This window comes from Phascolarctos cinereus, unplaced genomic scaffold (genome assembly GCF_003287225.1).
Source record: "Phascolarctos cinereus isolate Bilbo 61053 unplaced genomic scaffold, phaCin_HiC Scaffold_9;HRSCAF=440, whole genome shotgun sequence".
In the NCBI taxonomy this organism is placed as follows: domain Eukaryota; kingdom Metazoa; phylum Chordata; class Mammalia; order Diprotodontia; family Phascolarctidae; genus Phascolarctos; species Phascolarctos cinereus.
Window position 1 is genome coordinate 2231730 of NW_027556402.1, and position 20599 is coordinate 2252328.

At 51.7% G+C, this 20599-nt stretch overlaps 1 protein-coding gene across 2 annotated transcripts in view; it reads right to left on the reverse strand.

Moving 5' to 3' along the window:
• MTMR7 (myotubularin related protein 7) overlaps window positions 1–20599 on the reverse strand; it is a 108759-nt gene that overhangs the window by 67388 nt on the left and 20772 nt on the right. The window contains exons 1-3 of one of the 2 annotated variants that reach the window (XM_020976760.2): window positions 9428–9669; window positions 2457–2579; window positions 308–470 (exon numbers count right to left, since the gene is read on the reverse strand). In XM_020976760.2, the coding sequence (XP_020832419.1) occupies window positions 308–470; window positions 2457–2561 (268 nt within the window). In that variant the 5' untranslated portion in view covers window positions 2562–2579; window positions 9428–9669. Of the gene's footprint in view, window positions 1–307; window positions 471–2456; window positions 2580–9427; window positions 9670–20599 lie in introns of those variants that run through there. The other variant, XM_020976759.2, reaches the window with a different exon arrangement.

Below are 20599 nucleotides of genomic sequence, written 5' to 3' on the forward strand. Positions count from 1 at the left end.
ACATATGGTGCGTGGGGTCACAAATAGTCGGACACGGCTGAACAACAACAACGACGTAAAGGGGTGCTGGGTGAATGCCTCGACAAGGAAGCGGTCATCCCAAGAGCTTCAGGAGCAAGTCGGGCGCCTCCCGCTGCTTCTCTGACCAGGAGGTCTGCGGAGCACGCCGGTACAGACATGTGTCAACAAAGCAGGCTACGCCCTACGCTTGCAGAGAAGACAGAGAAAGGCAGGCCACCCGTCAGACAGCGAGGTGGGCTCCTGTGTGCCACAGCCCGCTCGCGCGCCCCCGGCCCCTCTGCCCTACCTGGCCTGGCCAGGCGGAGGAGGGAGATGTACACGTCCTGGCAGTCTCGCTCCTGAGGGACCACGAGGCGCAGCACCTGGAAATTCTTGCATCGGATAAGCAGCGGGCAGCCCCCCGCCGTCGTCGCCTGCTTCTCGATGGAGGAGATCTCGCTGTGCAGGATCTGGAATGCACAAGCACAGGTTAGGCCAAGCGCAGGGCCAACAACAGGAAAGGCTCGGTCAGCACTCGCTGCTTTTTTGGGGAAACACTGTCCCAGTTTCCAGTTGGCTTCTCCTGCCCTTTCACTCATTCTTATCCCCACCCTGGGGGCTCAGACACAGCTGGGTGATCCAGGCACTTCTGGGTCTCAGTTTCTACATCTGTAAAATGGGTGGCTTAGACTAGACGGCTTCTAAGGTCTACCCCAGCCCTAGATCTAGGGTCCCATGAGTCAGGGCTAGGGGAAGGTTCGACGCAGGCCGGCGGGCCATGACGTTCCAGGGGCCGCTGCGGGATGTGCTCCATGGATAACCCCAAAGTTTGAGACTATTTAGAATGAGCTCTCAGCAAAATCCAATCTCTTGAGGCAGTGATCTCCAAAGAAAGAACAGCCCACATGGTCCCTATGACATCTAGAGTTACAGGACAGGTCTGGCAGAGAGGGGACCGCTTCTTCATTAGCCTTCTGGGGAGCAGGAGGAGGCTCTGAATCGCAGGCTGGCGTTGCAAGCCTTGGGGAGATGGTCTAGGACTCAGTGGGAAAGGGGGGACCCACCCCAACGTCTGAGGGTTTCCTTGACGGTAACCTCAGTCTTCCTTTGGGGGAGGCAGAGGGAAGCCATGGGCTGGTACGTTCTCCTGTGAGATCTAAGCATATCGGTCATACTCCGTGGTGAAGGCTGCCCCGTGCCTAATACCCGAAGTGTGCCCCGGGGCCTTGGAGGAGATGGGGACCCTGCTAACCACTGAAACATGAGCCATCTCTAGGCTGGGTTTGGGAGGTCCTCTTGAATGAACTCCATTTGGGGGGCAGCGAGCCAAAGATGGAGACTGACCCCGGTCAGTTTTCTAGCCCCCAGAGATCAGACCCAATGTGTGTGGGCCCAGAGTTCCTTGGGTGCGAGAGATCCTGAACCACTGGGGACATCACAATAAAGAAACCCTATCAGTGAGAGGGCATGATGGCTCCCAGGAGAGGCGGACCACAGGATCTCGGTGATGGTCCAGGCCAAAAGCCACTCGGACTTTCTGTCCTCTCCACTGTTGGTGGCCGGGAGATCTGAAGACTGGAGGGGAGGAGCAGCCCACCGTCGGCCTATTCTAGAACTCCTAGGAGAAACTGAATCTGTATTCGAGGTTCTCCTCCAGGTAAGCCTCCTGGGAAGAGATCCACTGGGGCCATGCCACAGGACTCTGATAGACCTGTGGACTCTGTGTTCTAGTGCCAATGCCGTGACTGGCTGGCTGCAGGCCTCTGCTGGCACCAAGCATCACCGAGGCTTGCCATAAACACGTTTTCCTTGGTTGAAGGAGTGTACTCACCATTTTTTCTTTATCACTGCATTCATCTTTTTTTTTCCCTCTCAGAAATGAGGAAGCATATAGGGTTGAAATGGCCCATTTTCTAGACTTCTGGGAACAAACAGCCTGGCAGGCCTTGGCTGCTAGGGCCGTGCTGTGAGTCCTTAGCCAGTGACAGGGTCTTGAGTAGAAGGGCACGATAGGATGGCAGACCTACAGAAGCCCCCAAGCCTAACCCTCCCTCATCTCACAGGTCATCGGGTCCAAAGACCACAGAGAAGTCATGTGACCCATGGTAAGCAGCTGGGCAGCATTTGAACCCAAACCCTCTGACTCCAAATCCTTTCCCCTGAACCTGTGGCTACTCCTTGCTGCCATGCTCTGTCCAGTGCATGCCCTCCAGCCTCTTGGGAAGGTCTCCAATCTCACTTAACCAGAAGTGCCATGTTTTCAGTGCTGTTTGAGGATGAGTTTCCAGGAAACTTGAGAAGCACCCAAGTCTTTGGCCAAGTCTCCCGTGGGCATCCAGAAGACGACAAGACCAGACGTTATCGCTGGTTCACAACCCTCCCCACACCCACCCCTGAAATGGAAATGGCAAATGCTAACAAAACACGCTATGAATAATAACGCCCAACGTCCTCACCCAGGTCTCTTTTCTGGTTTCAGGCACATTCTCCACAAAGATGACGTGAGAGGCTGTCAGATACAAAGTCCCCAGGGCTGGTTTTTTGGAAGATGTTCGATCCATCAGACGGACATTCTCTACCTGAACAGAGAGATCCATTTCTTAGAGTCAGAACTCTGAATGGAGCGTCTGGGACAAAGGGCGTCATTAAGACAAACGCAAGGCCAAATATTCATCATCTGATATTCCCCCCAACGCGCTGCACCCCAAGAACTGCTCAGACGACAACAGCCCAGGGCTTTCCCCATGGAGCGTCAATGTCCGTCTTTACCTACGTTCACTGGGCCCCGCCAGGCCATTGGTGCTCAGACCTTCCCTCAGAGACCAGCCCGGCTTTACCCTGTACGCATCTTGTCTGAACACGGCTGTTTGCACGTTGCCTTCTCCCTCACACTGTGAATTCTGCAGGGCAGGAAATATCTCTTGCCTTTCTCTGCACCCCAGCGCTGGCACGCGTCTGGCACACAGCAAGTGCTCACTGAATGCTGGCTGACTGAGGGCCCGGGTGCTCTGCCACGAAAGGACCTCGGTCCTTCACCATCATAGGAGCCAGCGAGCATCCACAGAGCCCTATTCGTAGGCACCTCTGCACATTGGCCCAGGCTTCTCCCGCACTTGGGACCGGCTTGGTTCTTGTCACCCACCCCGAGCTTTCTCTGCATTCAAGGCTTGGCTTGCTTACCCCCTCCAGGCAGCCTGCTCTCCCCTTCTGCACATATTCCAGGAACCATCTGCTCTCTCTACCTGCCCGGCACACTCTGCCTGGTGTCTCACTGGCTTGAGCCTCCTCCCCCAGCCCTCCATGAGACTCTAAGGCCCTGCAGGGCAGGCATTGCGCTAATGTCCATCGCTGTGCTCCTAGGACCAGCACAGAGCCAAAAACAGATGTTTAGACACACTGGCACATGTCATGCCCAGCCCCTCCTCCCTTTGCAGCTCCTCACACCTCCCCTCCCCCCACGTCCTCTCCGATCCAGCGACACCAGCCCCCTGGCTGCCCCACCAACGAGCCCCTCCATCTCTCAGTGCCGGGCATTTTCTCCAGCCATCCTCCTGGCCTGGAATGCCCTCCATCCTCATCTCTGCCTCCTGGCTCCTTCAAGGCCCACCTAAAACTCCCCCTTCCGCACAAAGTTCCCTTAAACCCGGCGCCTTCACTCTGAGGTTCTCTCCAATTTGTCCTGTCTGTGGTTTGGGCTTCCGTGGCACATTAGGCTGGCCGCTGCTGTCTTTTGTCTTTCCTGTGTCTCCGGTGCTTAGCACAGTGCCTGGCACACAGTAGGTGCTTTGTGGATGCTCCTGATTTGCTGCTGACATGGTGGATTTTCAGGATCTCTGCTGGCGTTCCTTTGTCACACTGCCCTCGGCGGCGAGGGGTCAGGGCTCAGTCCTGCCAGCCAGAAGCAGGCCCCACAGAGAGCTTCCCCCAGGCTCCCTCCATGGGGGCTTGGGACCAGAGAAATCAGAAAGGTCTCTCAAAGGTCCTGTTAAGAGGGCTCAGCCCCTACGCAGAGAGAAAGCAAGCCTTCGTTAAGTGCCCACTACGTGCCAGGGAGCACGTGAGGGCAGAGGTCAGGGCATAACCTGAGGTCCAGAGAGGGGGGAGGATGTGCAGGAGCTCATTTGGTTGGTACAAGAATCCAGGACTTAGAGCCAGACAGGACCGATCCTGGCATTTTACAGATGAGAAAACTGAGGCCCAGAGATGGGGGTAATCTTTCCAAGTAAGCAAGCGGCAGAGCCTGGCCTTCACCCCACGTCCTCTGATTCCAAGTCATGGGCTCTGTCTGCTGTCCCACACGGCTGCTAGGTTGAATGAAACTAATTTCTGAATGGCCTAAAAAGAATGAACCAAGGAAATGGCCCACAAAACCAGGAAAGGTCAGAGTGGATTAGCCTCACTACCAGATATAATTACTACAAAGTGGTAATTATCAAATGAGCCCAGTACTGGACAAACAAAGAGACGGACCAGCAGAGGAGAGGAGTGAAATAAGAGCTAAAAACAAGTGAGCATAATAGCCAAGTGTCTGATGAACCAGAGGACACACCAGCCCGGCCAGAAGATTCCTTGTGGATGAGAACGGCTGGGGAGACTGGCTGGCTGTTTGGCCAGAGAGAGTCTAGGCCACCATCTTGTAACTTAAGAGTAAATTCCAAATGGACAAAGTCAAACTATGGAAAAAAAGTAAGAGAAGAATGGACGGTCTTATCTTTTACAGTTATGGATAGAGAGAAAATCAGTAAGCTGATGAGTCCTATAGAAGAGATCAAATGAGACAAAAAAGGACATCTTGATTATTTAAATTTTAAAATTGGCACAACTAAAATCAGTGCAGCCGGATCTAAAACAAAGCATATGGGCTAGAGAAAGTCTGAATCAATAGGAAATAAAAACAAATATGTAAGATTAAAGCTATTTTCCAGTAGATACAGATAAAGATACAGTTTTCAAAAGAAATACAAAATATCAATAACCACTTAAACATGGTCAAAATCACTACTAATCAGAGAAAGGCAAATTAAATCAATTCTGAGGGATCCATCGAGCTCCAAGAGATACAAGAGACACAAGAACCCATTGGTGGAAACATTGCAGAAATACAGGCCTGATGATTCCCTGATAGTAGACTTACAAAGTGGTTCAACCATCAGGAAAAATTCCTCAAGTGGTCATGCTCTTTGACTCAGCGTTTCCACTCCCAGTGCCATACTCCAAGGAGAGTCCTGCTGACAGACAGCAAAGAAGACCATCATGGTCCAAATGGTCATGGCGCCATTACTGGTGAGCGCAAAGAGCTATAGAGAGAATGTAAGCGCTGTGACTGGGGGATGGCTGACTAGATCACAGCAACATGAGTGAGAGAGGCTGCTTCTGTGCCAGAAGGGAGAGTCAATGCACAGAATTCAGAGAACCATGGGAAGACTCGTAGGGAACGATGCTGAATGAAGAAGGCGGCACCAATGGGCCCGCTCACCACAACGATGCAAACAAAAGCAACCCAACGAATCCAGTTAAAGACAATGAGCAGGACTGGTATGACGATGAAAGCTAAGGCAGAAGAACAATGAAGCAGCCTGGTCCAAGCAGCCGGTGTTCATGCCAGCATGCCTGAGTGAAAGGACACGTCCGTCACACCCTCCTCTCTTCCCCAGAGATCCTGAGCTCCCTTCTGCCTCAGCACAGGGGCTGCCTCCTCTAGGAAGCCCCACCTGATTCCCACAGTCCGGATCTTCCTCAGATCACCCAGCGCTGCACTCACTGATGTGCTTGAATCCCCCAGAATTTTTCTTTCCTTTTCTTTCTACTCCCAGTGCAGTCAAACAGAGAGATCTGTGGGCCCAGTGGTAGAATTCTCACCTCCCATGTTGGAGACCCAGGTTCAATTCCCAGCCAGTGTAAGAGCATGTGGGGTGGCAAGATGGTACAGTGGATAGAGTACCAGGCCTAGAGTCAGGATGCCTCCTCTTCCTGAGTTCAAATCTGGCCTTAGATACTTAGTAGCTGGGTGAGCTGGCCCGTTTGCCTCAGTTTCCTCATTTGCCAAATGAGCTGGAGAAGGAAATGGCAAACCACTGCAGTATCTTAACGTGGGGTCACGGAGAGCTGAACATGACTGAAATGACTGAAGAAGAAGAACAAGCACGGCGAAGGTGCCTTCATGTGGCCCCTGCCCTACGCTGGGCAGCTGCTCATCATTTTTCCAGGGGATACACAAGGGTTTATTTGAGATTTGTTGGAAAGGAGCTGTTCTGCTCACACAAAATGGATCGAGAGAGAAGACACGGGAGGCAGATCTGCAGACGCCTCTGTGGGATGGGATACCTTGGTATCTGGAGGGGCAGCTGGAAATGGAATCGGATTTTTCCACGGCTTCGCATCAAGCCTGGAGGCTGTGGGTGGAAAACTGCTCTGCAGAATTTGGCAGCGCCCAGCAGATTCCCAAGTCTTCAGTCCTTCGGGAGCCCAGCTGTCAGGGGCCTTGTTGAAGGGAGAGGAAAGGGACGGAAAGCCATGAAGGGAAACACCGAGGGCAGCCAGCATGGAGACCAACGCACTGACTTTCAGTGAAGAAATGTGACTTTCCCAGCCACACGTGATCATGCAAGAAATCAGGAATGAAGAGGTCACTTCTTATTTTAAGAACAATGCTCAGCGATGGGGGCTGGGCTCCTACGTGTGGGCAGAGAGGCCCCGAGGCTGCAGGCTAGAATGGGGGAGCCATTCCACACACAGGAGGTCTACACCGAATCCAGGCTCCCCTGGGGGTCGTGGGGGAAAGCCTTTGATTAGTCTGACTCCCCTAAAGGGGAAGAGAAAACCACAGTGCTGCCTCTACTTACCCAGAAGGCTCTACATCTTTAAAAAGTCCTAGGCCCCTCCTCAGTGCCTAGGACCGTGCTCAGCACATCCAACATCTGATTGATAAGCATAATAGCCAGCATTTACTGAGCATTGTAAGGTTAGCAAAGCACTTCATATGTGCGATCTAGGTCGGGCTTCACAACAACAACAATAATAATGATAACAGCACTTGCAGAGTATTCTAAGGTTTGAAAAGCACTTTTCAGGGTCTTACTTTTTCCTGCCACAGCCCTTGAAGACAGGTACTATTATCATTCCCATTTTACAGAGGAGGAAACTGAGGTTGAGCGGTGAGATGATTTGTCCAGGGTCACACAGCTGTCTGCTTTGTAAGTGTCTGAGGCAGAATTTGAACTCAGGGCTTCCAGACTCCAAGTTCACATGTTCTACGCATGGCCCCCACAGAGATCATCAGAGAGGGGAAAGCAGTGGAGACCAGGCAGGTGTTTGAAGCACTTTCTGGTCAGCAGCGAGACACTTCCTGTTCCTGTAACCAAAGTAGGTAAGCTGGCTCAGATCTGGCCCCGTGGCCTTGTGCCATTTTGAGGGCCACACAGATCCTGGTTCTGTCCTCCTCCTGGGAGGGGATCCTGGGTGAGATCTCCACAGCTCTGCGCCTGTCCCACCAGGCTGGAAAAGGTTCCAGGCCCGGGCTGGCCAGGGACAGACTACACGTGCCTGGTACCCAAAGATCAGCCGAGGCATGTGAGCTAAGGTTCAGCACCGGGCTGGCCACAAGGGGCTGGGTCTCTTTGGCCCAGAGGCTCCATCGACCTGGAGGAGCCAGCAACTTGGCCCAGACCATCAATGCTGTGGGATGCCAGGCTGGAAGGGGCCAGGCAGGATGCCATCGGGAGGGAGCACCTGAGGAAAACGAACCCCAGAAGGCGATGTGACCTGCTGACGATCACGCCGGGAGGGAGGAGCCAGCCTCGGGTTTGAACCTCCATTACCTGTCTCCACACCCTGTGCCCTTTCCACAGGCCCAATGCCAAGACGTCCATACACATGCAGGTGCTGCAGGAAGCCAGTGCCTTGGGATAGGAACTGAGGCAGTGTGAGGGAGGGAGCAGAGACAGGAGACAGCAAGGCCACAATCACGTAAATGGCTTAGCACCTCGCTCTTCACAGTGGGGGAGGGGTGCGGGTATGAGATGCCATCTGTGACGTCAGATGTCTCCAGCTCTGCTTGGCTTTTTCTGGGTTACAAGGAAGAGATTTCAGTGGGGGTAAGGACTATCCGAAAATGACTGGGCTACAAATAAAGACATCAGTCAATGTTTAAATGAAAATTACATCAAGGCAGGAATAACAGATGGAGAGATCAAACACTCAATATTGAAAAGTTAAGTAATACAAAATTAGAAATAAGATAGAATAATGGCTTTGGATCCTAGTGTGTTTGCTTCCTGGCAACCTTGAGATTAGTGACAATATTGCCTCCGCTGTCATCTAGGGGGAAAGCTCCTGGAAGCAAATATCTCAAGTAAGTATCTGCTGGCCAGAGATGGGGAATTCACAGAATATCTGTGACTAAGAGCTATCCCCAGGGGCCAGAGTCACAGGAAAGATGTCTCAACTCTGAGACCTGAACACGCAAGTCTCAAGAGAAAAGCCAAGTTAGGAACCAGATGAAGGACTGCTCCAAGTCTCTAAGAAGGACCGACAGAATATGACTTTCACAAGCATCTATGATGATGAAGAATCCAAAGCAGCCCGGGAAGACTGAGGCAGAGTCAGAAGAACGATGCCCATGTCCTTGTCTGCTATCATGGCCACCCCCTGGCTGCCCCCGGGGGACCCAGCTGGGCAAGACTGCACCCAAGGCTCCCCAGCTGCCTCTTTTTCGATCGGTTTTTTTACTCATCTGCGGAGAAAGATTATCCCATGGTGGAAATATTCACAATCGGTGGTGAAAGGCCTGAAGGTCCTGGGAGGCCCGGAGGACAGCGACTGTCATGTCCCCAGAGCATCCGAGGTTGAAGGTCATCCCTGCGACCTTCTGTGACACAGGAAAGAAGAGAGACCCTTCGGTGTCAGCCCCTAGAACAAAGACTGAGCCAAGTCTGGCTGTTGGACGATACAGTGCCCAGCTGAGGTGAAATGTCATTTGGCTATCGGCCATCCTGGACACTGTTTCATGCCCCGAGAAGGTTTAAATATTAGCTTTGCAGCTGATTGTGACCATGGTTAAAAGCTAAGGTACTGAATCATGTTCATTCTGTTAATGCATGCTGAAATTCTCCCATTTTTATCATTTCTTTCTGTGCAGGAATAAAGTACCTGTCCCAAACCTGATTCCTATTCTACACTGAGTACCTCCCTTAGCGTCCCTTCCCCAATTGGGGAACCCCCTTAGACTTTCAAACCGCAATTATTACTGTAATTAGCAACACCCCAGTATGCCAGGGCTGGGAAATTACTAAGCCATCAGCAGGGAGAATGGGAGACTAACACGCCCTCCCCAATTAAGATCGGGCTTCCCCAGGACTGAACCTGTCCCACAAACAACAATGGCTGGGTATATACAGGGTAGGGCAAGCGCCCCAGCCCTCAGACTCACCTTCTCTTTGCTAGATACAAAATCGAGTCAAGGTAATTTGTGGGGGAAGGCACTGGCTTCTAGAGAGATCGGTAAGGGCGTCACATAGAGGGTGACATGAGCTCAGCTCTGATGAGTGGGAGGTACTAGAAACTGGAAGTGAGGAGGGAGTGCAGTCCAAGCAGGGGGGTGGGAGAGAGAAGGATGAGTCAGCCTTAGATCATGCTGCCCTTCACCACTCCTGAAGCGATCTGTATAGGACTTTGTGACATTCAAAAACTGGGAAGAGAACAGTTTGCAAACTATAGGCCAGAGACCTTGACTTTGATTCCTGCAGACATTCTAGAAGGGGTAATTTGAGAGAAGGTGGAAAACAGCTAGAGGGAGACATATCCTCAAAACAGGAACTGAGCAGGTTGGCCTGTGCCCGTTACCAATGACTGTCATCCCATCCATTCTATCCATCCCATCCATTGGCAAAGGGCCAATCTCTTTCTGCTGATCTCTATCACAAATGTGGAATGGGAATGCCTGAAGGGCAGAGGCTATTTTCAGCCTTTGTAGCCCCCCTTACCATAGCGCACGGTATACAGGAGGCATTTAATAAATGCTTATTGACTGACTGACACATCTACCCACCATAAGCCCCTCACAGGTCTCTGGGTTATACACATTTTTAGGTCTCTGAAGACTGGCGGTCCATGTCCCACAGACATATTAATGCCATAATAATACCATTAATAATAATTAGTGTTAAAGAGATGAACCACCCTTTCTGGGAAAACTTGGAAATAATTAAAGGAATTCTGTAATTTACCAAAGGTAAATCTGCCACCTCTTCCTCCTGTTTAATTCTGGGCCCAGCTTGCTTTCCATCTGTCTCTGTCTGTTTAGGGAGAGACACAGAATAGCTCTCCTTCTAACTGCATGTCATTAACTGAACAACAGAAAGTCTTCATCCACTTGGTTTTTCCTGTGTGGATGGTTAGCAAACTCTTCTTCAGTGGTCATGTATTTCTCCAGAAGGTGCAGCACTGTTTCAGAAGGGCATGATTTAATTGGCACAAGGTCATGTGAAGATGGGAACACTAGGAGGAGGGCCTCATCATCCAAAGGAAGTGGACCTCTCTGCGGGGTCCTCTCCATCGCTCTACAGCAGTGACCACCTTTGGTCAGCTGCTGCTCAGCTTCCCTGTTTGAGCTGATGACACATACTGAGGGCAGGATGGTCTCAGAGCATCACTACCCTGTCACCTTCGCTGGCTCCCTTCCGCCTTCAGGTGAAAACACAGAATTAACAGAATCGGTGCCTTAGCTTCCAACCACGGTCACAATCAGCTGCAAAGCTAATACTGAAACCTCCTTGGGGCACAAAACAGTTTCTGGTCTATTCTGTGCACCTCAGCCCAGCATTCCACAGACCCTCACGCTCTGGCTCCAAACCACCTTTCCAGCCTTCCTTTCCACAGTCTGTGCTCTGGGCACCACAGCTGCCCCACTGCCCCAAGCATCCTGTGATCTGCCTCCATGGCTGAACGGAGCCCTCCCATGCTTGCTTCTGCACGTGTCCCTTTCCCCTCCCCCGCTCTTCTTTCAAGGCCTCCTTTGCCCAGAAGCCTTGCTCAGTCTCTCCAGCTTCATGAGCCCCCTTTCCTCAGCTCCCAGGCACCAAATCACCCTCAGCCCTTCTCTGTCCTCTCCATTGCCAGAGACCTCTGTCTGAGATTATCTTCCATTTACACCGTGTATATTTTGTATGTAATTGTTTGCAAACGGTGGCCCCCTTTATACTGTGAGCTCCTTCAGGGCAGGTGCTGGGTTTTTGTCTTTTTTGTGTCCCCAGAACTTAGCCTAGGGCCTGGCTCATAGTAGGTGCTTAATAAATGTTTGCTGATTGACTGACTGATCTTGAATTCTAGTTATTTGCCCTTGTCTTCACAGTCACTCCCGTACTACACCATCAATGGGCATGGGCTGTCTTTTTTATTTTTGCACTGCTAGCACCTTGCAAACAGTAAGTTATTCGGGGCAGTGGGTAGAAGGCTGACCTTGGAGTCAGGAAGACCAGGGTTCAAATCCTGCCTTGGAAACTTAGCAGTGGCCAAGTCTCGTCATAGCACCTGGAGCCCTATGTGGTCAGTTCCAGGACCCCGTTTAAGAAGGACACTGATAAGCTAGAGAGTATCTCTGTTGTTGTTGTTATTCAGTTATTTCAGCGCCAGCTGACTCTTCATGACCCCGTTCAGGGTCTTCTTGGCAAAGATATTGGAGTGGTTTGCCATTTCCTCTTCCAGCTCCCTTTATAGATGAGGAAACAGAGGCAAATGAGGTGAAGTGACTTGCCTAGGGTCAGCAGCTAGGAAGTGTCTGAGGCCGGATTTGAACTCAGGTCTTCCTGACTCCAGCACTCTCTATCCACTGAAGCACCACTGGCTGCCTGGAGGGTGTCCAGGGGAGGGTAATCAGGATGGCGAAGGGCCTGGAGGAGCAGCTGATGGGGATGAGCACGGTTAGCCTGGAGATGGAAGGTTTGGGGGGACATGAGAGCTATGACCAAGTCTTTGAGGGGCTAAAACATGGAGGAGAGAGCAGCCTCCTCCTACTTGGCCCCAGGACAGCAGAACCAGGAGCACGAGGGGAGGGAAGCTGCAAAAAGGCAAATCTAGGTCGAAAATACTCTAAAAATGGTACATGAGGAAGCCATGCAAAAATACAAACGTGAAGCTCCCTGTAAAGCGCTTTCCAGACCGTAAAGCCTGTGTAAATGCCAGCTGTTTCTGTTGTTCACCCTTCATTTCGAGGAGGACCGAGGACCTCACAGGGTGATGTTGTGGCTTGCGTGTGGATCCGACTGAAGCGAGGCAGAGTCAGGCAAAGACCTCGGTCTCACTCCGTCTTCCAGGGTCGTCGAAGTCCAGTGGCGGGACAACAGTCAAGAGGACTGGTGGTGGCCTGGGACACAGTGGATGACCATGTCTGGTGAAGCTCTGGGCGCTCCGCAGCACCCGCTTCAGCTGCCTGCATGGCCGGATTGTTCCCATCAGCCCATTGTGCTGGAAGAAGTCTTGGCGTGCTTGGTGTAGACACCTCCTAACTCACCACTGACCTGCTGGTTACCCTCAAGCCTTCTGCAGAGACGGTTTTACCGGGGTGTGGCTGCTATGTGGGCTGCAGCTTCTTGGAGCTACAGGTGAGGACTGGGGGGCAAGTGGGCACCAAAGGTGGGGGAGCAGCCCTCCCACCAGACGCGCTGGTCCCCCGAACCCCAGACATCCTTCAAGGAGCTACATTCTATCAGGGAAAACAACAAATAGGCCTACAAGAAATACAAAGTATAAACAAGGAAGAAGAATCTCTGAACTGAGTTAAAGCAATGGGGGGAGGTGGAAGGAACAGGCAAAGAAATGACTCACATAGGAAACAGCATTTGAACGAGGCTTGGAAGGAAGCCGGCTCCCACCTCTAAGGAGAGTGAAGGTAAGAAGTGTCTGGCGCGTCCAGCACGGCAGACAGCCTGGCCCTGGGTGCCGATGTGTGATCTGCTCTAGGCCTTGAGGAATACCAGAGGTCAGTTTGGTTGGAACGGAGCGTGAAGGGAGCCCTGAAGCCAGTCCCGAGCCAGGATGTGCGGGTGGCGCCTAATACTGACCCTGCATTTACCCTAAGGATCCCGGGACCCACTGGAACTTCTGGAGACTGGGCAGCTCTGTCCTTTGGCAGCGGCTCGGAGCAAGGCCTGGAGAAGGGAGAGTAGATCCCAGGAGGCACTCAGGAGGTGGCTGCAGCTATTCGGCTGAAAATCAAGCGGGGCTGGTGACGTGGAGAGAAAAGGAAACCAAGGCACGTTGCGAAACTAGAAAATAAACAAATTAAGACACCCCCAAACAAACTATAAAGACATCTTTTAAATGAAAGGGATATGGAACAAAAAATAAATCAAATTTTAAAAAATTAAAGGGATAGAAAACATTGAAAATGAAAGGATATAGAACTGAAAAACAAAACTTGGAGGATTGTTTTTAAAGCCTAACAAAACTGGTTAAACCATTAACTAACATGATCAAGAAAGAGATAAGACAATAAAATGATCAAAAAATTTGTAAAAGCCTCTTTCCCCACAATGAATTGACAGAATTAGACAAACATTAGCCACAGTCACAAGCGAACCAAAAAAGGTATGAAAAGTTGGGAAGAAGGAGACAAAATGCTTATGACTTGCAAATGGCATGATGATATGCTTGGAGACTCAGAACATCAGGAAAGAAGATTTTGTTTTCTATCAAACTGCTAAGGGGATACTTTTGAAAAGGAGAGAAAATATTAAAATTCATTTGGAAGAAAAAAAGAAAATAGAAGTAAGCAATGAGAAAAAGTAGAAATCAAGAGTGCGTAGCATTATTAGACTTCCTTAGGAGAACAGTAACTAAAAGTATATGGTCTGGTTAAATATGACAGTGAACAGACAGCGGACCTCAGAGCCAGAAGAACTGGGTTCAAGTCTTGCCTGTGGCCCTAAGAAATTCTCTCAACTCCCAGTGCCATCACCACATCCCAACATTCCTAAATTATACAGTATAATACAGCAAACTGCATGAAAAGAAGGCGTTTCCTTATAGGAAAGCTTCTTATGCCAATGAAATCACAAGGACAGTCTCTATCCTTCTCACCTAAAAATGGAAAAATAGAGCAGCGGAACAGAAGAGAAGCAACCAAAATGAGCTGTGTCATTAGAGAAACCCAAGACCATTATCACGAGTGAAGGCGCGTGGAGAGGGCGGGCTCTCCCTCCTCCTGGTCTCCAAGGGGAGGCTGAATGAGCCCTCGCCGGGGAGGGCGAGTCCTCTGGAAGATGCTTGCGTTAAATGACCACTACCAAGTGGTCATCACTCTCAGACTCGGAGGTGGCGTGAAGTCCCTCAGTCTCGATGGGCGTCCAAGTGAGAACGGTATCTAAGACCTGCAGTCGCTCTCCCCTAGGGCTGTGGTGAGATTGAAAGAGATGAGGTGAGGCTTATGGGAAGGTCCCAGGCCCCCACTGCCTTCGCTGCCACTGGAGACTCTTGGTAAATGCTGGGTGGGCCTGCGGCTCAGTTCTCACTGTCTCACTCAGTTTGGCTCCTTCCTTCCCCTCATCCCCACCCTGCCTGTGCCCCCCTATGGATTTTCACCCTCAATCCAGAGAGCCAGGACCTTAGGAGTGGGTAACCACAAGGCCGCTGGCAGAACAGTCAATCAACCAGTTTGTTATGCACCAGCTGCGTGCCGGCTACTGCAGATACAAAAAAGGCAGAAGACAGGCCCTGCCTGCAAGGAGCTCACTGTCTAGTGGGGGAGACAACGTGCTCACAGCTGTGTATTAGCCGGACACAGACGAGATAAAGTGGAGATCAGCTCAGAGAGAGGGTCGGGAAAGGCTTCCTGTAGCAGATGGGACATTAGTGGAGGCCTGAAGGAAGCCAGGGAGGTCAAGAGGCAGAGACGAGGCTGAGGGAGAGAGTTCCAAGCATGAGGGACGGCCAGCAAAAATGCACCCCCCCCCGTCAGGAGAGGGAGCTACTCTTTTGAGGAACAGCAAGGAGGCCAGTGTCCCTGAATCACAGACTAAGGGGAGAGTTGGGGTGTGTGTGTGTATGTATGTGTGATGTGCGTATGTATGTGTGGTGTGTATGTATGTATTTGGCATGTGCATGTATGGTATGTATATGTGGTGCATGTGTGCGTATGTACATGTGGTATGTGTGTATGTGTATGTGGTATGTGTGTGCACGTGTGTGTGGTGTGTGTACGTGTAAGGTATAAGAAGATTGGAAAAGTGGGAAGGGGCCCGGTCATGAAGGACTTTGAACGTTGAGCATTTGACCCTGGAAGTGATAAGAAGCCACTGGAGCTTTTTGAGGGGTGGGGAGGAAAGACTCAAACCCCCATTTTCAGAAGATGGCTTTGATAGCAGAGTGGAGGACAGATTGCAGTGGAGAGAGACTGGAAGCAGGCAGACCCATGAGCAGGTTATTGTGACAGTCCAGGTGTGAGAAGATGAAGGATTGCACCAAGGTGGTGGCAGGGGCAGAGGAGAGAAGGAGGTATAGTCAAGAGATGTTATGGAAGTAAAATTGACAGGACTTGGTAACAGAGCGGAGGGGGGCTGCTAGCAAGGAATCTCCTCAAGGATGGTGTTTAAGTTTGTGAACCTGGGGGACAGAGGCGGATGGTCCCGTCAACGATAATGAGGAAGTTATCAAAGTTGGGGGGAGTAAAATAATGAGTTCAAGCTGGGTCATACTGAGTTTTAGATATCTCCAGGATATCGGGTTTGAGATCCAGGCACCTGGAGACCAGGAGAGAGGGCAGGGCTGAACAAACAGGTGTGAGGATTATCAGCACAAAGACCATAGTGGATCCCTGGGAGCTGATGAGATCGCCAAGTGCAATGACGTGCAGAGAAGAGAAAAGGGCCCAGGGCAGAGCCTTGGGAGACACCCACACTTAGCAGGCATGGCCCCGATGAAGATCCAGCCAAGGAGACTGAGGCAGAGGAAGGAGTAGGAGAGAGGGACGGCAGGAAAACCCCGAACGAATGTCCAAGAGGACAGACTGGTCAGCTGTGTCCAAGGCTGCAGGGAGGCCAAGAAGGCTGAGGCCTGAGGAAGGGCCGCTGGACTGGGCAGGGAAAGGTCATCGGTACCTCTGGAGAGGGCAGTTTGGGGGAAACAATAAGGTGAGGAGCCAGGCCTTAGTTACAAAGAGTGAAGGCAGAGCGTGTGCAGGCCCCGAGGGCAGGCACAAGTCTCAAGGTTAACAGAGAGAGAAGAGATGTGGGACGCTGGTGAGAGGGGACAGAAGGGGGGGGGGAGGCAGGAGGCAGGACAGAGCAGCCTGTGCACAGGGACAGACTGAGGCTAAACGATTGAGTGGGGAGAGGCGACCTTCTGGCAAGAGGACGAGAGGGGACCGTTCATGTGGCAGAGGGGTTTGCCTTGGCAAGAAGGGCTGCCCCTGCCTGAGTGAAAGAGGCCATGATGGCAGAGGGCATCTGTGTGATGGAAAATGAAGAGGAAGCAGCTCTCGGTTAATAGAGTCAAAATTTTCAGTAAAATATGGGGCTGAGAGGGTGGGGGGAAGGAGACCTGTGGGAGGCTGCAGGAAGGTCTGGCAAAGTCACTGTGGCGAGTGGGAGACTGAGTCGCTTAGGCTGGGGGGCAAAGATCATCTTGCCACACTGGAGAGCCAGTTTAGATTCAGGAACTTAAATTTGCTTTTAAGAATCCGCCTGACAGCAGGATGGAGGCCGGAGCCCGGCAAGCTCACGTTTCAGATCCCCCAGAATGGCCAGATAGGGTCCATGAGCCTGGAGGTGGGGGCCAGCTGGGCGGTGAGGTCTGCATGGCTCCTCCCAGCCGGGCCCTGTGCGTGCAGTCCATGGGTCATCTGGGGCCCTTCCCTTCCCCTGCAGAGCTTGAAGATGACATCAAGGGGGAGCGAGTTCTTCTAGGCCACAGAGGAAAAGTGGCCGCCAGAACACTGGCCTCTTTCTTCTCCCTGCCGGGAAGTCGAGGGGGCAAAGCCAGGTCTGGAGAGCTCTGAGCAACTCCGCAGCTCTGACTGCTGAGCCCTGGGGAGGAGCAGCAGCCTGGTGGTTTAGGGCGTGGGCTGGCTCTGCAGGGGAGGCTTCAGCGAGCCAGAGAGAAGACTGAGCGCTAAGCCGTCGGGGCTTCCGCCCTGCTGAAGCAGGCCTGGGAGAGGGACGCTGCAGAGGCAAACTCGAGAAGCCTCCTATACCAAAGCCCAGAGCAGCTGCCGTGGGGGGTGGGCACATTCCCATTCATGGAGGCGTGCGGCAGAGGTGGGGTGACCGATTGTCAGAAACGCTATCTAGCGCGTTCCTGCTCAGAGAGGTGACGCTGGATCTCCTGGTCTACATGGCAGAGAAAGGGGGTCAGTTAGTCAATAATCAGGAACACCTGCTATGTGCCAGGCAAAACCCAGAAAAGCAAAAGGCAGCCCCTGTCCTTCAGGAGCTCACGGTCTAACGAGGGAGACAACCTGCAAAAGGCCTCTGGACAAACCAGAGCGCAGCAGGAGCAACATGAAAAGTGTCCAAGGGAAGGCCCACGCCCTGCCTCCGCCATGCTGCCTCAGGAAGGCGCCTGCTGGCTTTGATACTATCGGCAATTAAACCCAACATTTCACTTCATGACGTCACACATCGACCCGCCACAGTGTAAAATGAGCAGTCAGGGGCTGGCTCCAGGTTGGAGAGGTGCTGCCGCCCCCTCTGAAAAGAGATCAAACACACAGATCGCTGACACTTCGCTCTTAAAGGGTCAAACCCAGGGAACGAGTCGGGAAGTTTCCTCACTAGCAGATGAAGGACAAGACTAAAGCCCAGCCAGCCCTTCGGCCAGCGGTCTGCCCTCCAGGGGCCCTTCATGTCCCTGAGAGGCCAGGATCATGGACCCCTGTGGGCTCCAGCTAACAGGGCCAGCTGCCTAGCTCCTAGCAGACACTGAGCTCCTTTGGGCAGGGCTTGTCTTCTCTAAACTCTTTATCTCCGCCCACCCAGGGCTCTGCACACAGAGAATGCTAATGAATGTCTATGGAATAAATACAGCATGGAAGTCCAAAGTAGTCCTCTTCCTCTCAGTGCCTCAGTTTCCCCCTCTATAAAGTGAGGGGGCTGGACCAAATGTTCGCCAGGGCCGTGGGATAATAGCTTTGGAGCTGGAACCTCAGAGTCTGCCTTCCTCATTTTTACAGAGGAGAAAACAGATAATCAGAGAGGTCAGTGACTTGCCCAGAGTCACACAGCTCCAACTGTCTGAGATGGGATTTGAACCTCTGTCTTCCAGACTCCAAGCCCAGTGCCTTTTCCACTACATTGCACCACCCCTGGAAGGTCACCTTCAGTTCTAACACAACCTCATAAAACAAGTCCTCTAGGAGAAGCGAAACTCCTTGGCTGCCATAGGAACCATGAGTATCCTCAGCATTTGTGGACACCCATCAACCTGAGCAGATGTGAGAAAAGGAAGCCTGGTCTCAGCATTGACTGTGTGGCTGTCCTGGCTGAGGAGGACAAACTCAGCCCCACTCAGGACCACATGGGCCTCTGTCAAGATGCCTGGGTCTAGTGGAAGAGACAGCATCACCCCAGGGCTTGTGCAAAGCTAGGGGGGAGAGATGTAGGCAGGCTAGCAACATCTCTCTCCCTTTCCCACTCCTCTGCCCATATCTTCTGGGGGAATAAGGGATCCACAGCCCAAGGCATCTCACGGGCCCTTCTGAAGGCTACTGGACTCCTCATGCCTCTCATAACAAAAGCCTGAAGCCTATGGTAGAAGTATCTGGGTCTGGGTCTGTGTCTGTGTCCATTCATCTAATGTTTGGGCCACTTGTCAAAGAAAGTTAAAACTTCCAAAGACCTGGGGACTCTTCCACATGGGATCTAAGGAGATATAAGCTAATGACTCAGGAGACCCTGGGTGGCAGGTGCTCCATACCCCGGCACTGGGAATCTGGACAGGGGAGACGCTGGGTCCCAAGGCCGGGGGGGCTACAACCAGGGGAGCCACCCGCTTTCACTGACTATGCAAGAGAGGGCTCAGAACAGCATAGACCGAGAAGCAGGAGGGGCCCAAAATATGAAAGTCCATGTCTGATTGGCCCTTTCTCTTCCCAGAGACCACAGACAGCAGCTAGAGAGGAAGATGGCAGTGGGGTGGAAAGAGAGCTACATTTGGGGCCAGCAGATTGAGGTTCAAGGCTCAGGGCTTATAGAACTTCCCCCTTTAGTACTGCAAAGCTTATGTCCCTGTTCTTATGTGGATATTTTTGGTGGCTGAAAAGGGGCAGAAACACAAGTGCTGTGTAAGGAATTCTGACAAAATCAGCTTGAGAAGAAACAGCCTCTTGGTAGAATATTGTAGAAAGACACAGCTTGTCCCAAAGACCCGAGAAAAAACTGCCCTGCAGAGAAACTTTTCAGGAGGTCTTCCCTGGAGGCATTGCTGGCATCCTCTCCTTGGTCTGAGAGGGAGAAACAGAGGGGGAAAGACAGGCCCAGCAAAGGAAAAGAGAGAGTTACAGAGAGTTGATGACTGGTGTTACACAGGGGCTGTGAGACCCTGGAAAGGTCACAGCCTGTCCAGGCCTCTGCTTCTTCAGTTGTAAGAATGAGGATAATAATAGCATCTACTTCCTCGGATTGTGGGCAGTGAGGTGGGACCATAGCAGATGGAGCACTGGGTCTGGAGTCAGGAGGACCTGAGTTCAAATCTAGCCTCAGACACTTACTAGCTGTGTGACCCTGGGCAAGTCACTTACCCCTGTTTGCCTCAGTTTCCTCATCTGTAAAATGAGCTGAAGAAGGAAATGCCAACCACGCCAGTATCTCTGCCAAGAAAACCCCAGATGGGGTCACAAAGAGTCAGACATGGCTGAACAACAATACCGTAGGATTATGATAAAAATCAAATTAATGTGAAGAGCTTTGCAAACACTGAAGCCCTTATTGTTGTTATATTATATTATTATATTACTTATTGTTGTTGGTGTTCATCGTTATTTACCAAGTGGAGACAATGCACTGCCCACTTCACAGGGGTGTTATGAAGACAGTGCTTTACAGCCCCCTAGAAAAGTGAGTTATTGGGTTATGAAGCGTCTTCGTCTTCCCCTGACCTGGAGAGGGGAAGCTGGGGACTGCTTGCCTGCTGTCTACCCTGGCACACACCACACAGCATGAGTGCATGGGAATGCTCCGTGCCCTTTGCAGGCAGGCATCCAAGGAGTTTGGTGGGAATAGTGAGCAAAAGTCCAGGAGTCCAGCCTTCCTTCTCCCCCGACCAGCTCTTCCTGAGTCACACAAGGAACTTTCGGACCGGCAATTCCAAAGTGACTTAATTTGGAGCACACCTCCAAATATCCAGGAATTTCCCTGTTTTGACCCGCAATGATCTAAATGTTGACTAGTAATCCTCCCACCTTTGGCCAACTTCATGTGGAAGGGAAAGCGATTGCCTGTGCTGCTTGGCATGTGAGCCGACATTTTCAAAAATACAACCAGACCAGTAAAGACAGTGGAGTTAAGGGAAGCAGTGCAGACCAATTCTCTCCCACAACTGCACCTACAAAGCTCAAGGAAGACCACAGAGAGCGGTGATGGAGAAATCCAAGGAGGAACCGTGATGGGTCATC